Source organism: Dipodomys ordii, unplaced genomic scaffold (assembly GCF_000151885.1).
Source record: "Dipodomys ordii isolate 6190 unplaced genomic scaffold, Dord_2.0 Scaffold65, whole genome shotgun sequence".
NCBI classification, from domain to species: domain Eukaryota; kingdom Metazoa; phylum Chordata; class Mammalia; order Rodentia; family Heteromyidae; genus Dipodomys; species Dipodomys ordii.
In genome coordinates, this window is record NW_012267281.1 from 4,601,829 (window position 1) to 4,616,690 (window position 14,862).

The following is a 14,862-nucleotide window of genomic DNA, read 5'->3' on the forward strand; positions in this document are numbered from 1 at the left end:
ACCCTACAACCTACAAAAAATATAATAATAGAAGAACTCCTATCTCTAGAAACCTAAAGTGGATATTCCTAACATATTGATTTATTTTTTTTAGTTGTAAGTAGGTAAATACAGAGACACAGAGTATAAACAATTTATTTATTAAAAGATGGTAAATTGTATATTTTCCTAATTTCTTCATTTATCTTAAGGGGCTCTTCTTTTGTGAGTTTAACACAAAAATCAGACAAATACAACCAGTCTTTTCCTTTCTGAAGCACTCATGGTCTGGTGATCTGTCTAATGCAACATCACCAACATCATACCTCTTGTATGTGTGTGTGTGTGTGTGTGTGTGTGTGTGTGTGTGTGTGTGTTCATTGTCCCTAAATAGAAATGCTGGTGATATGAAATCCTGAAATCATATGGGAGAATATATCTTTTCTCTAGATTCTAATATTTTTTTCTAGTGATAGAATGTGGATTTCCAAGTCTGGTACCATCAGCTGGAATCAGAGAAAAATGTTGGCTCTCAGGGGCACTCTGTGCACTGAGGGGCATCTAGCAGCATCCATGGGTTCTACCCAGTAGGTACTCATAGTATTGTCCCCCTACACACACACACACACACACACACACACACACACACACACAATCAAAATTGCCTGTAGCCATTGACAAATTTCTTCTGGATGGCAATGTTGCCTTCCTTGAGAGCTACTAATATTAATTATGGGGGGAGAAATTATTCTTGTGTTATTTACCACAGAGTTGGCTGGACATGTTTCTAATAGATACCCAGATTTCATTCAGGTGGTCAGAAATAGCAAAAACATACAATAGCCTGTCAAATTTGTCCTAGTGTTGAGTATACATGGTTTCTTCTGTACTTCTATGTCCTAAAATGGCCTGGAAAATAAGAATCCAATCCTCTTCCGTAGAAGTCTTTAAGGATATTCTGTGCCAAGCCAGATTTCACATGCATTTCCATTCCATCCATCCCAGCATTCACAGTTTCCACAGCTACATATTCCATTCCCTGCAACAAAATACACACAACGATCAAAATGCACAATTCAAATAGGCTATTATAAACCATAACTACCCATAAGAAAACCATTCTATTCATCCTCTGTCAATTTCCTTACTGTGCAATAACATCACATTTTGTTAAGCATCTGAGCGAACTCAAGCCACCAATAACATCCATTTGATGCCAAGATTTGTCAATCAAATAGTTAGTATTCTGTATTACTCAGCTTTGTGACCATGTCACACTTTTATTTTCCATAAAGAAGAAATTTATATGTCTTTACTTTCCCTACACTTTAAGCAAAAATTATGTATACCCAATTATTAAGACTAATAAATGATAGTATACAGACTATGACACAGATCAGCTGGTTTATGCATTGCTCCTACCACTCTACCTCCTGAAAACAACCAGCACAACAATAAAGGCACCCGAGTCCTGCTAAAAATAAGCATTTGTCCTCTCCACTGCACTTGAAATAGGATGGCAGTCAAGAGACCTCTGTTATCAGTATGACTGACATTGTGTGATTTCATAGAGTGAGCTACCTTGTGGAATTTTCCTAAAAATCATTTATTCTGCTTCATTCTCTTGTATTCAGTGCCTAGGGATCATGGGAGTGCTTATTCACAGATGCCTACTCTGTTTTTATAGTTACTTCATATTGACACTCCTAGCTTGATTGTACGGAAGCTGTCTTGTCTAAGCACTTAAAATAGCATTTGTGGAGTGTCATTTGGCCCTACAGTAATCTGTGGCATGGAACAATTAGAGTAGCTGAACACCGCACCTGTGCAAATGAGACCATCGTGTTTGTCGCAATCTCTGTCATCGCAGTCACAGAATTCCCCTGAAATGTACCATTCTTCTGCAGAACAAATGCACTTTCCACAGTGACAAGAACCTGAAATCACAAAGCGCATTACTCACTGCTGTTAGCTAACTGAAGGTTTCCATCTAGCATAGAACAGTGCAGACATACTGACAATAGGCTTCTCATAACCTGTCTTCCAAAGGTAAAAGTTTATTGAATGGCTGCTTTCTCAGAGGGGAGCTTTACTTACTGTAATTCATAAAGGTCAACCAGGAAAGACTTCATTATGAATCTAGACAGTGGCAATTAGCCTTGAGCAAATGTTCCCTGGCCCAGTCTCATTGAAATGTCAATGAGAACAGAAAGTGGCTGCTTCTTAGAGCTGGTCTCCCAGAAAGGTGGTCAAAAATAGGTGTTTTGTTGTTATTGTTGTTGTTTTCTTCATTTATTCTAAACTGAGTCATATATTAAAGTGTCAGTTCTTTGAATTAGGCCAATAGTAAATTCTATTACATGAGAGTGCATTTTACAATTAAAATAACTACTCAATTATTAAGCTCATCATTTAGATGTTTGTTTTCATGGGTTTCTTTTAAATCAATTTACTTTTATTACCTTTAAATAGTTGTGTAAAGGGATTCCAAATCAAGGTGTCAACTTACACGTACAATCCATTTTGATCACTGTCTCCCCTTTGGTCACCTTTCCCCCATGCCTCTTCTATGCCAAGCCCACTCCGTGCCTTCAAATTCTTGTTTCCTTTGTCACGTATGTACTTGGACACATACATATACATATGGAGTGGCTAACTAAAGTGATAAAATATGCATACTATCACTTTGAGACTTCATCTTCAGGGTTTCTGCCACAATCAAGGATAGCACAAATCCACCCCAAATAAATTTAATCTCCTTTCCCACTACTTTACTGTTCTTCCTTTCCTTGTACCTAACTAGAAAACTGCTCTGATTATGAAAAAATAAATATTTTTTGGTTACTGAGACTTTTACTAGTAGTATATTTAAAATAAATTAAAATAGGAGCTATATAAGGTCCAAAAGAGAAGAGAGTTTTCTCAAATTTTTTTATGACAGGCTAAAATATCTTCATGTTGAAAAACTATTTCTTTCCACTGTAGGAAGAGAGACAACTTTCAAATTCAAAAGAATTTCTCCTTGCATTTTTTTTTTCGGAGGGGGGCATTGATTATTCTTTTTGAATGCAACTTTCCTTTTACTAAAAGATGGCTATAGATAGCGCTATTTTTTTTTCTGATTCAAAAATCACCCTGAGAAAATGTGAAACAGTAAAAGTATTGTCACAGTTAATAAAATCCAAACTCGGTAAGTGCAAATGTATTGTGGGTGAGTGGGAAGCAATCATGAGTGCTTCTACTCAATCTCTGTGATCGGAGGATAATTGACAATTTGGGGAAATGGAAATCAGGAAACCTAGAAACTAGGGAAATGGCATTATAGTTATCTTTGAAAGAATCCAAGTTGAAAAGTTCATGTATCCCAAACATGAAATACTATGTAGTATTCCTATCATGGAAATCGATAGATACAGTTTAGGTAAAAGAATCCCCAATGGCCGAGTTGAACTTGGACCATTCCTTGTCAGACATCTCAAAAGAAGAGAGAAGTCAGAATTAGTCACATGGTGAGAACTATGTTTACAGTTCCTTTTTAAAAAAAATGTCTTGCTTAATTATAACTTAATTTCATTTAGTCTTGACTTCTTTTCCCAAGGCTCTGTATTAGTTTGCAAACTCATTGACAATGTTCAGCCATCTTGCATGTCCCAGGAATGATTGACAATCTAGACTCTGCTCAGGACCTTGGTAACTGGTCTGCGCAGGTCAGGATGGAAGAGATGGTGACCGTTTTGACTCATCCCAATGCCACGTTTCCTTATTTTAGAATAGTATTTATTCTCACTTTAAAGCCTTTCTTTGGAATTTCTAGGGATGCTTATTTAACAATGGTTAGTGATGGGACATTCCATTGACTATTAGAGAAATTCTTTAAAAGGCACCATAGTTCAATATTTTATTTCCGTGAGTGGAGAAAGACTAATTATTTAAAGGCTTTGACTATTTTTAGCTGTTTCTAAATCTCCCTTCTGCTGCAAATTTATTTCTACAACTTAAGTAAATGATTGTAAATGCCCGTGTGTGTCACAAGTCATGAAAGGGCCTCACATTTCATCGTATACTTATTTCCTGCTCCTGGAACTATTCTACTCACTACTCTAGAATACTGAGCTAAGCATTTTGCTAAAACTGGTAAGCTAAACACAAGTTAATATGGTTTAGACAGATAGCGCATGTGACAGGTAAATTCTAATGCCAAGATCTACTAGTCATGAAACACTTAGAAAAAGACTGGTTTGTATGTACCATGAAATTGTAGCTTCTTTTGGTCAGCATTTCCCTGCCTTGGTGTTTTCCCCTGTTTGTTAATGGATTAGCTCAATGCATTTTAGTGATAGGAAATTCTTCTGCTGCTTGTATAACTAGGAGTAGCATAGCATGTAATAACAATACAATGTGAATAGCTATTAGGACCTACTACAGCACTTTTCTCATAGAGTGCTCTGGATGTTACCATCAATAACTGCTAACAGGAGTGGACTGTCCTCTGAAGTGGGAAATACTTGAGAAGATTTTGTCTGGTAGACGTAGGCTGCCTGACTGCCCACATTGTTCAACTCAGTTATCTGGGAATTACCAACTCCGGACCAGCATAGGGGAAGCAGTTGGCTCATCTTGGCAGGAGTTCTAAGGTGGTAAATTCACAACACCACCACTAATCCTGCTTTTCTCAATGTAGAAATCCTTAAGAATATTCTACCTCCCTCTGTGCTTTTAGCTGGCTTTCATTCCTGGGGAAATCAGCCACATTTTTTCATGTGTCTTTGGAACATCCTTAGAACACTAGAAGGGGAAAGAAATAGACATTTCTACTTTTAGATATAAGATTGGAAGAATAGAATGGGTAAGGGAATTGCCTAGGACCACAGAGGCAATAAAAAACAGTTATTTTAAGATTTTCTTCTGATTCAATCTACTGTCTAGCTATCTCCCTGTGATGACTCTCACAGACTTAAAAAAAAAAGTTCACATACTTTCAAAGTGAGTTATTAGCTGTTGCAGATTTGATAGGCAACTATATTGGATGGGGTAAGCAGAACGTTGGGCCCATGTTTCAAAACATAAATTTTATCTATCCCCTTTCTTAGGGGATATAGGACAGGGAGCTGGCAAAAAGAGATACGTGGATGATGTGGTATGGTTTGAATTTACTGGATGATTTAGGACCCAATGAATGTCATTGTGAGAGTTTAAAGGGACATTGAATGGCATGTAATTGTAACCATTGACACACACAGCATCCTTAAGAACATGAGAGACTGGGCTCAAGATATTAAGGTTAAAAACATATGTTGTCATCTTGAATCCAAATAAATAAATCTGCCAAAATAGCAAACAAGGCTATGAATATCCTGTATTTTAGTATATGATAGGTAAACCCTTTGGGAGATTTGGCCATCAAACATATATATCTCTCTAAGTTATTTCTAACAATTGGAGCCTAAGGGCAAGGCGCCATTCCATGATTCGCATTGGTTGGACTTCCTTTTTCATTCATCAAGCCTGACAAAATGCTGCAATCTGACATCCCAGCAGGCAGTTTTCACTATTGTACTAACGACTCCATCTGTTACGAAGGTCACAACAATGTATCTTGTTTTAAATTTTTCTATGGAGTGATTTATTGTCTTGGCTATAAATTTGTAAAGAAATAAAATGCTTTTTCTTCATCGTCTCCTGAGGGAACAGCTTTATTCACAGCTCGTGGCAAGTGCACGGTTCAGACTTTTTTTTTTTTGCTGGGGGGTGGGTGGTTGGGAGAGGGAGAATCTGAATGTCCCACCACAGCCATCACAAGCCTGGGCTCACCCCTGCTCTATTGTCAAAGGGAGTCTTCCATGACCATCAGGATGCAGGCATTTTAGCTACAGATTTGAGAAAGACAAGTCCATGAGATGTAGCAGAAATGCTAGGCCCCAATCAGATAAATTACACAGCTTACAATTTTCAGCCATCACATTGAAATGCCTTGTGGATTGCATGAGTTGCTCTTCTTGTGTCTTTTATGCAAAGTATGAGATCGTATTCCCCAAGGACAACAGGAATAGCCACTACATCCCATGATCCTTTCTGCCTCCCAAAGACTGTAAACTCAGTGTCGCCCAGCAATGATGTCACCAGAAAGCAGTCCTGAGACAGCTCTGCCCATTGCTGAAGAGCTCAGGAAAAGTGCGGCTTTGGGCAGCCTTTACAGTTGTTTTTATCATCTAAAGACTCCAAAGCACTTCACTTGAGTGATACACATTTAGTAAAATATGCTTTCAACCCATTATCATTGATTTCCATTGATGTCTATCACCCAAAGCAGGCAACTTGGAAAGACATTCACGAGACAGAATTTTTGGTTTGGTTTGGAGTCACGCTTGATGTAGGTCAGTTTTTAATTTTTTTCTTGTTCTTTACACTTACCATGCAAAAACTTGAGAATGTTTTCTCAAACTCTAAGGCATTAGATAAGAATGGTTATTCCTTATAAAGGAAAAACTTTTACATTATTGATCTGGGTTTGTGTGATTATAGAGAGAGAGATATACACACATGTATGTGTGTATATGTGTATGTGTGCATATGTTTATGCATATATGTATATATACATACATATACATATGTATGTACATACACTTTTCAAAATAAGCAGATATAAAGGAGCACATTAAGACTTCAGTCTGAAGAGATCCTCATTTGTTGGCTTTTCAATGGAAAGCTTATTCCAATGATTACTCTGTGAATGAAAACCAAGCAAAACAGTATCAAGTGATAAATCTTTTTTCCTACATTTCTTCATCGAGCTCCAAAGCAAGTCCATCCAGGTACACAATGGTTGGATCATAGGAAGGTCTGGTTGGCTTCGGACTGCATACAATTTAATAGGAGACTGAACCGAGGGAACAAAGTTCTTGCTTTAACCTTATGTGAGGGCCATTTGCCTCTGAAATGACATTTGGATGGAGGTCTGGTCTCCTAGCCCAGAGAGTACTATAAACAGAAGTCTGTAATAGAATTCCTGGAATTCAAGGACATGGCTGTCTATTAAAATGAGCTCTTTTGCTTAGGCTTCCTGCAGGCACCACAGCTGGCCAGACCTTCCATCTGCTCCCAGCTCTGCAGTCACTTCAAGCACAGGCTTTGTTTGGTAGGAGCTGCAATCTGGGTATAGAATACCCATGGTGCATCCTGCTCTCAGAGAGCTTCATGGGCCATGATGGCATCTCTGGACTTCTAGAGAGCACTACTTGGCATCTCTATGACATTTTTGCTCCACAGTATCCTCTTTACAAAGGAATGACATGCTCAACTAGTGCTACATCTGAAAGTGTGTGTATATAGTAAGACAGTAGTTAGGGAAGAACCTTCCTTTGCACGAAACTGCGAAGCTAAGGGAGACCCAGGCTACTCCAAACTTCCAATTGCACAAAAGTCAACTCTCCAACTTGTGGGAGAGTCACTAGGCTTCATGTTGTCCTAATCATAAGGCAAGGAGGATTATGATACTTTCGATGAGTGGTAAGTGCCATGATTCTTGAAGTTCTTTCAAGAATATTGTTCAGGGCTGGGAATGTGGCTGAGTGGTAGAGTGCTTGCCTCACATGCCTGAAGCCCTGGGTTCAATTCCTCAGTAACACATAAACAGAAAAGGCCAGAAGTGAGGCTGTGGCTCAAGTGGTAGAGTGCTAGCCTTGAGCATAGCTAGGCTCAGGGACAGAGCCAGGCCCTGAGTTCAAGCTCAAGAACCAGCAAAAAAAGAGTAATATTCAAAGCCAGGTACCAGTGGCTCACACCTGTCATCCTAGCACACAGAAGGCTGAGATCTGAGGATCACAGTTCAAAGCCAGTCTGGACAGACAAACTACCTCCAATTAATCAACAAAACACTAGATGTGAAGCTGGGTGCCGGTGGCTCACGCCTGTAATCCTAGCTACTCAGGAGGCTGAGATCTGAGGATCTCAGCTCAAAGCCAGCCCGGGCAGGAAAGTCCATGAGATTCTTATCTCCAATAAACCACTCGAAAACCAGAAGTGGTGCTGTGGCTCAAATGGTAGAGTGCTCACCTTGAGCTGAAGAGCGCAGGGACAGTGCCCAGGCCCAGAGTTCAAGCCCCACGACCGACAAAAAACAAAAAAAAACTTCACTTAAGTAAGCCAGGCCCAAAGAAACATAGGGCCCATGGTTTCCCTTATCTGCAATAACTAGTATATTTCTGAGACAAGCAGAAAAGGTCAGATAAGTTGTTGTTAGGTGAAATAAACCCCAAGATAAGTATTCAAATGTTTTTTTCTTTCATGCGATTGTTTCTAACATATTTATAAGATGATTTCTTTGTTGCTTTGTATGTGTCCCCTCCCTCCCCCAGTATAACCCCTGCTCTCATTGTATTTGATGTTGGTATAATTTTTGGAGAGGAAGGGCAAAAACAAATCATTTAAATAGGGATACACGTGGACCCATTGCAACAATGGGATGTACAAGTCCTTATGTTGAAAAATGAACTTCACAATGTTGGCCAAGGGGTGGGGGGGTGGGAGGGTGAGGAGAGGAGGGAAGTGGGAGATGGGAAGGGATGGGAAGGGGAAAACAAAGGAGGAGGCAACAATGCTTGATAAGAAATGTACTCATTATCTTGCCCATGTAATTGTAACCCTTCTGTACAGTATTTTCACAATAATAATAATAAAAAACAATAAAACACTAGATGTGAAGGTATGGCTCAGCTAGTAGAGTGCCAGCCTTGAGCACAAAAGCCAAGAGAGAGTATCCAGCCCTGAGTTGAACCCTAGTGGAATATTATTCAAAAGCAAACATTGTCCAAAAGTAAGGTGTCTAAAATTTAACCTATTTGAGTCTTTATCAGAAAAAGACTGCTGTGGTGTGTGTGTGTGTGTGTGTGTGTGTGTGTGCATGTGTGTGTGTGTGTGTGTATGGTTTGTGTGTAAGAATGGTAGTGTGTGCAAGGGATGGTCTACTTTTTCATCATATCTATTTCTGTGGTAAATCTCTGATTGGGTGGCTGGCTTCTAGCCAATCAACTTGAAGGTCATAACTATTCTTTGCTGGTATTTTTCTCTTTTGTTTTATTATTGTCTATTTACTTACACTAGGTTATACATGTTTGCTTAGAACAATTCATAATTTCGTTTTGTGCTGATCCTGGGGCTTGAACTCAGGACTTGGGCACTGTCCCTGAGCTTGAGCCACAACTCCACTTGTGGTTTTTTAGTACTTAATTCAAGATAGGAGTTTCATTGACTGGAGCTGGCTTAAACTTCAATCTTAACATCTTAGCTTCCCGACTGGCTAAGATTACAGGTGTGAGCTACTGGTGCCTGGCCACAATTGGTAGTTTTTAAGGCAAAGAAAATCATATCAGAATTAGGAGACTCATATACTCATTTCCTTTTTCATGAAAAGGTTTAGCTTTTCCCCTATGATTTTTACATGAAATCCTCTCACTTCTTCTACAGACACATGTCAGAAATTCAAGAATAATATCCTATCTGGTCTGTGCTATGTCTGAGCTAAACTCAGAGACTATCCTTTGCCTTTTCTCCTGGTTTTTGTCTATTCCATCCTACTGGTCATTAAAATGATCCATTTTATCTTTGAGCCACAACTTTGTCCGCAGTGACCAATGATCTTCTTCTTCTTCTTCTTTTTTTGTCTTGAACTCTGGGCCTGAGCACTGTCCCTCAGCTCTTCAGCTCAAAGCTAGTGCTCTAATGCTTGAGTCACAGTGCCACTTCTGGTTTTCTGGTAGTTTATTGGAAATAAGAAACTCACAGACTTTCCTGCCCAGGCTGGCTTTGAACCGTGATCCTCAGATCTCAGCCTCCTGAGTAGCTAGGATGACAGGTGTGAGCCACCAGCACCTGGCCTGATCTTCTTTTTCATGTGTTTCTCTCCAGTGTTTCATTATCTTAGATGCTAACCTTCTTCTGGTTAATGGGCAGGATGGTTGCTGTTTGACGTCTTACAAGCTATGTGTCAGAACAGAAGTACAGTCCAGATTCAGGCAGACATACTCACCCTTCCCAGAGCACAATATGCCATCTGCCGATTCACACAGGCTCCTGCTTTGCTCTTCTGTCATGTTACATTTCCTCGGATGTTGGCAGTGTGCTCCGAACCACCCTCGCTCACAAACACAACGACCACAGGAGCACGTGCCATGGCCTGTGAAAGGCACAGGGAGGGGGAGGAGAGGATGAGCTGGGTAGATAACCATTGGAGTTAGAGTTTTCAACAGCACGCTCTCTCCTGTCATGCATTGTGCATTTGGCATTGTCACTGTTTGAAAGAAAAAAAAAGTCATTCGAGACCAAGCTTAATGTGATGAATTGGAATGCAGCACGAGATGGACTTGAGAGGCAGAAATCTTAAAATAATTTCAAATGGAATTACAACATCCATGTTTTTGAAATGGAATACTTCCTCATTTATATCCTTATCAGTATGGAGTCTCAGTGCTATCTTCATTTTGCACACCAAAAATACGGAAACCCAATTTGTAAGTCCACTCACGTAACCATTGCTTGCCACAGTTATTCATTGCTCTCCTATGGCTTCGTAATAAAAAAACAAAAGACCCTTGCTATTGCTTTACTTCTGTGCCTCTCTCCAGCTGCTAACAAATAGAAGTACAAGTAGTAATGTGTCTCTATTAAGGAAAAGGAGTTCAACACAATACTAGGTTTAGAATCACATTGGGATTATTTTCTTATTTTTTGCTCATATCCATTCCAATCTTTTGGTTTCTCTGCAACACAGCATTTGTGAGTTGTACCTGCACACATGCACCCCTCTAGGTGTTTGCCACCTACACTCCACGGGCTTGCATAATTTGCCAGTTTAATTCTTTATTTCCATCCATGTCTTATTCCTTTCCATGACATGTGTCAGGTCTGTCTGACTCACTTATTTGCCTGGAAAGGATTTCCTAAGTGTCTATTATGAACATAGCAAATGGCTATGTTCTAGGGGCTGTGAACTCAAACATGAGGTGCGCAGTGGGTCTAGTTCGTCTCTCTGAGACATACGCGATCACCACTGAGACTGGCCAGTTTCTCTCAAGCTACTGACATCATTAGCATTTGACTATTTGCTCTAGCCGAACCTTCAACAGCAAATTTGAATCCATCTGCTCCCTGGCACTCATTTCTTCACCAGAAAAGATTAATAACGAACGCTTGTTTTCAGTTCATTGTTATAATTAATTTAACACAGCCACCCGTGAAGCCAGGCCATGGTTTTCTAAAGTACATGACCATCTGGAAGTTACTGGAAAGCCAATGGGTTATTCAAAAGAGAATTCTCTTTACAGAATTATTTCCAATAGCTTCTTCTTACCCACATGTGGCAATATATAAAACTCAGTATCACCCCAAGTCTTAGCATCTATTTATTATTCCCATCCTTCAGTCAGGAAATGAGCCTGAGGAATAGAAATTATACTTAAAATCACATAGTTGAACAACACTAGATCAATCTTGACTCTTTCCTCATATTTGAATGTCCACACATTTTCCATTCTGTCACATTTCCTCTAGTGATCAATTTAGAAAATAAGAAGTCTGGCAGACTTTTCATAAATGCTAATTTTCTCCGGTAGTGTTGTCTATTAAAGGGATGCACTCAACATTCATGGGCTGTTTCTTTCCCCATTCAAAGTCTGCCCTGATTGCCGGACTCTTCTTGTCCTTTGACAATTCTCCCTTGTCTCTATGTCTCTGTTCTTCTGACATGATAAACAGAGCTATGCTCTATCCTCTATTTTGAATCACCTTTATTTCCCTCTCCAAATGGATTGAAAAGTTCATCAGATTATAAGATGTGTGATAATCACAGTGATCACATGGCTGAACCTCCACTTCCTACACTCCTATGGTCTCCTACTCTGTGGTCTATTAACTTCCTAACTCATTCTTCCAGATCTCCATGCATAATTTCCTTTCCAACAGCCAACACGGAAGTCAGTCTTCTTTATTCCCATTTCCTTGGATGGGACAATTCTGCTTCCAGTCTAGCAGAACAAAATGTTTTCAATAACGTTTGAATATCCTCCACATTCCTCACTAGTTGTCAAGTTTCATTGAGACCACCTCCAAGTGTCTGCTTTGTATCAGCACCATCCACCTTTGAGACACCTCGCCACTATGTCCCAGCATTCTTTCTCATTCCCTACAGCAAACCTTTACGTACATCACACCCTGGCCTCTAGTTCTGAATAACTCCTTAATGTATTTTACGTTAAAATAAAATTTAGAACCTGAAGGTATTTTTCTAATCATAGGCTTTCTCTTCTTCCTTTCACCGAACTAATCCAACAATTCCTGTACATTTCACATGCTTTTCTGAACCCATGCCTTTACTCATTTAGGAATGCTTTTCCCATACTAGACATTTAAGTTTGCTTTAATTTTAAAGGTCAGTGAATAACTACACCAAGATTTTTACCAATAGTCACAAGTGGAAGGCATGGCCTTTCCTTTGAATTTTCTCCCTCCTTTCTTTCCCTTCATTCCTTCACTCTCCCTCCCTCCCATTCTTCTTCTCCTGCCTTATGTTTCTCCCTCCCTTCTTCTCTCTTTTCCCCTTTCTTCCTGCCTCCCTCTTTCCCTCATTTATTCCCACTCCCTCTCTCTCTACTCTTGCCTTTGTTCTTCCCTTCTTTCCCTTTCCCCTTTCCCTCCCTCCCTTCCACCCTCTCTTCATTCTTTCCTTCTTCCCTCCCTCCCTTCCTCCCTTCCTTCCTTCCTCCCTCCCTTCCTCTCTTCCTTCCTTCCTTTCTTCCTTCCTTCCTTCTTTCTTTCCTTCCTTTCTTCCTTCCTTGTCTTCTCTCTTTCATTCTTTAATTTATGTGGAGCTGTGGGTAGGGAGGTGGCAGCAGCAATGCAGAGAAATGCATAGAGACCTATTGTGGTCCTAGAACCTATGCCTAAGAAACAGGCTGTTGGACTGGATATGGTATGGGAAGAAAGGAAACAGCTGATTTTCTGGCAGAAAAATAACCAAAATAACCATGCAACTTATAAAATATGGAAATTTCAGGAGTAAGAGATTGAAAGTAGTAATTGGTGCCTATCTGAACCTCCTGTATATTAGAGATCTTAAGAAACTGAGTTGTAAATTCAAGGAAGAAGCTGACTCATACCTGAAGCTCAGAGGCAGATCAGGGCCTAAAATGTTGGCATTTGAAAGATTAAGTGACATTTAGAGGTTAGAAGCGAGTAAGCCAACTCATGGAGAAATAAGACTTGGAAAAAAAGGACTAAGGTACAGGAATAATAGACAACTACTAAAATCCAGCAAGAAAAGAACAAAACAAGACAGCAAATGGAGAATGTCCCATACAACAGGCCTAGTGAGTGGAATGCTCCGAAAATTTGAGATTAAAAAAAAAAAGAACACAAAAGTGGTTTAAGCTAGATTTTCTGAGTGTGTTGTCACTTAAGCTTATAGAGTGGAAGAACTAAGGGATAGTAAACTAGCTTTGAGAATTATCTCATGGAGAACAACTCTGCTACTCTAGCAGTGTCAGCAGTGAAATTACTGTAGAATGGATTATCATAGATCATTCTTGTCCAGAGAAACTTCTAGCATCTGGACCGACAAGAGTGTTATAGGTTTTTTGTTTGGTTTTGTTTTCTCATTGCCTTTTCTTCCGATGTGCCAAGCATCTATCAATGTGGCTCTGTTCCCTCATTGTCCAATATCCATACAAGAGTCACTGGCCACAGGCACTGATTTAGATTTCTTAAATTAAAATTTAATGCTCCATTTTCCATTCTTCATTAATCACATATTACATCTCAATTGTCCCCTGTGGCCAATGGTTGTTGTGGTAAAATAAAGCAGATACCAAAAAAAAATGAAAGAAAGGAAGAAAAGAAGAAAGAAAGAAAGAAAAAAAGAAAGAAAGAAAGGAAGGAAGGAAGGAAGGAAGGAAGAAAGAAAGGAAGGAAGGAGGGAGGGAGGGAAGGAAGGAAGGAAGAAAGGAAGAAAGAAAGGAAGCAAGGAAGCAAGTAGATACCTGACAATCTTGTGTCTTTGAAAGTTTTACTGGTGGTGCAATTCTAGATGAAGACTTTTCCAATGACATTTGTTGGTTCCAAGGCACTTTCCTTTGAAACACTGAGGATGGATCTTAGATCACACACTACATATTGTGTTCCTTTTATCCTTCTTCTATCTTAATATTAAGAGAAGCACATTTTTTATGGACTAGTTGATAATGTGGCCATGTGAAAAGTTCTTGATTACTCTGGCTTTTTTATTTACCTGGAGGTGCTAGAAAATGAGAAATAAGAGAAAACTCTCCTGGGGAGGTTTCCAGGAAACAAGTGTTCACCAAAGGGATGGCATGAACTCAGCTAGCATGTCTCCTTTTCTTTCTTTATTTTTCCCTTCCATTTCCTTCTCCCTAGAAGATGAGCACATCACAGGTTGCCTACAAGCATGGTAATGCAAGCCCTATTTTCAGAGAAGGACAGAGCTGAAGTGAAGACATGGGAGTTAGGGTTACAGATGAGTCAAAAGTGGCCATCTTGCCAGAGTGACACCTGCAGACTTGGGGTACCGTCACCTTCAACCACACATAGTCCCATCTAATGTACTTACAAATCTAGTTGAGTCTTATGACTGGAAGATGCAACTCGGAGACAATTTCTCTCCCTGTCTCTTCTGGCCTGAACCAGAGGTCTTCCTTTTCCTCCTGTAAAAAATCCACTCATGGAGCTGGGAAGGTGGCTCAGTGTTAGAGCACTTGCCTTGCAAGCATGAGGCTCTGGCTTTGATTCTTCAGCACCACATAAGCAAAAAGAAAAAAGCTGGAAGTGGCGCTGTGGCTCAAGTGGTAGAGTGCTAGCCTTGAGCTGACAAGCTGAGGG

At 39.8% G+C, this 14,862-nt stretch overlaps 1 protein-coding gene across 2 annotated transcripts in view; it reads right to left on the minus strand.

Moving 5' to 3' along the window:
- Positions 1–926: 926 nt before the first annotated feature.
- Itgbl1 (integrin, beta-like 1 (with EGF-like repeat domains)) overlaps positions 927–14,862 on the minus strand; it is a 170,042-nt gene continuing 156,106 nt past the window's right edge. For both annotated transcript variants that reach the window (XM_013022988.1, XM_013022987.1), the window contains 3 exons: positions 10,004–10,150; positions 1,803–1,916; positions 927–1,018 (listed from right to left, as the gene is read on the minus strand). In XM_013022988.1, the coding sequence (XP_012878442.1) occupies positions 927–1,018; positions 1,803–1,916; positions 10,004–10,150 (353 nt within the window). The remainder of the gene's footprint in view (positions 1,019–1,802; positions 1,917–10,003; positions 10,151–14,862) is intronic.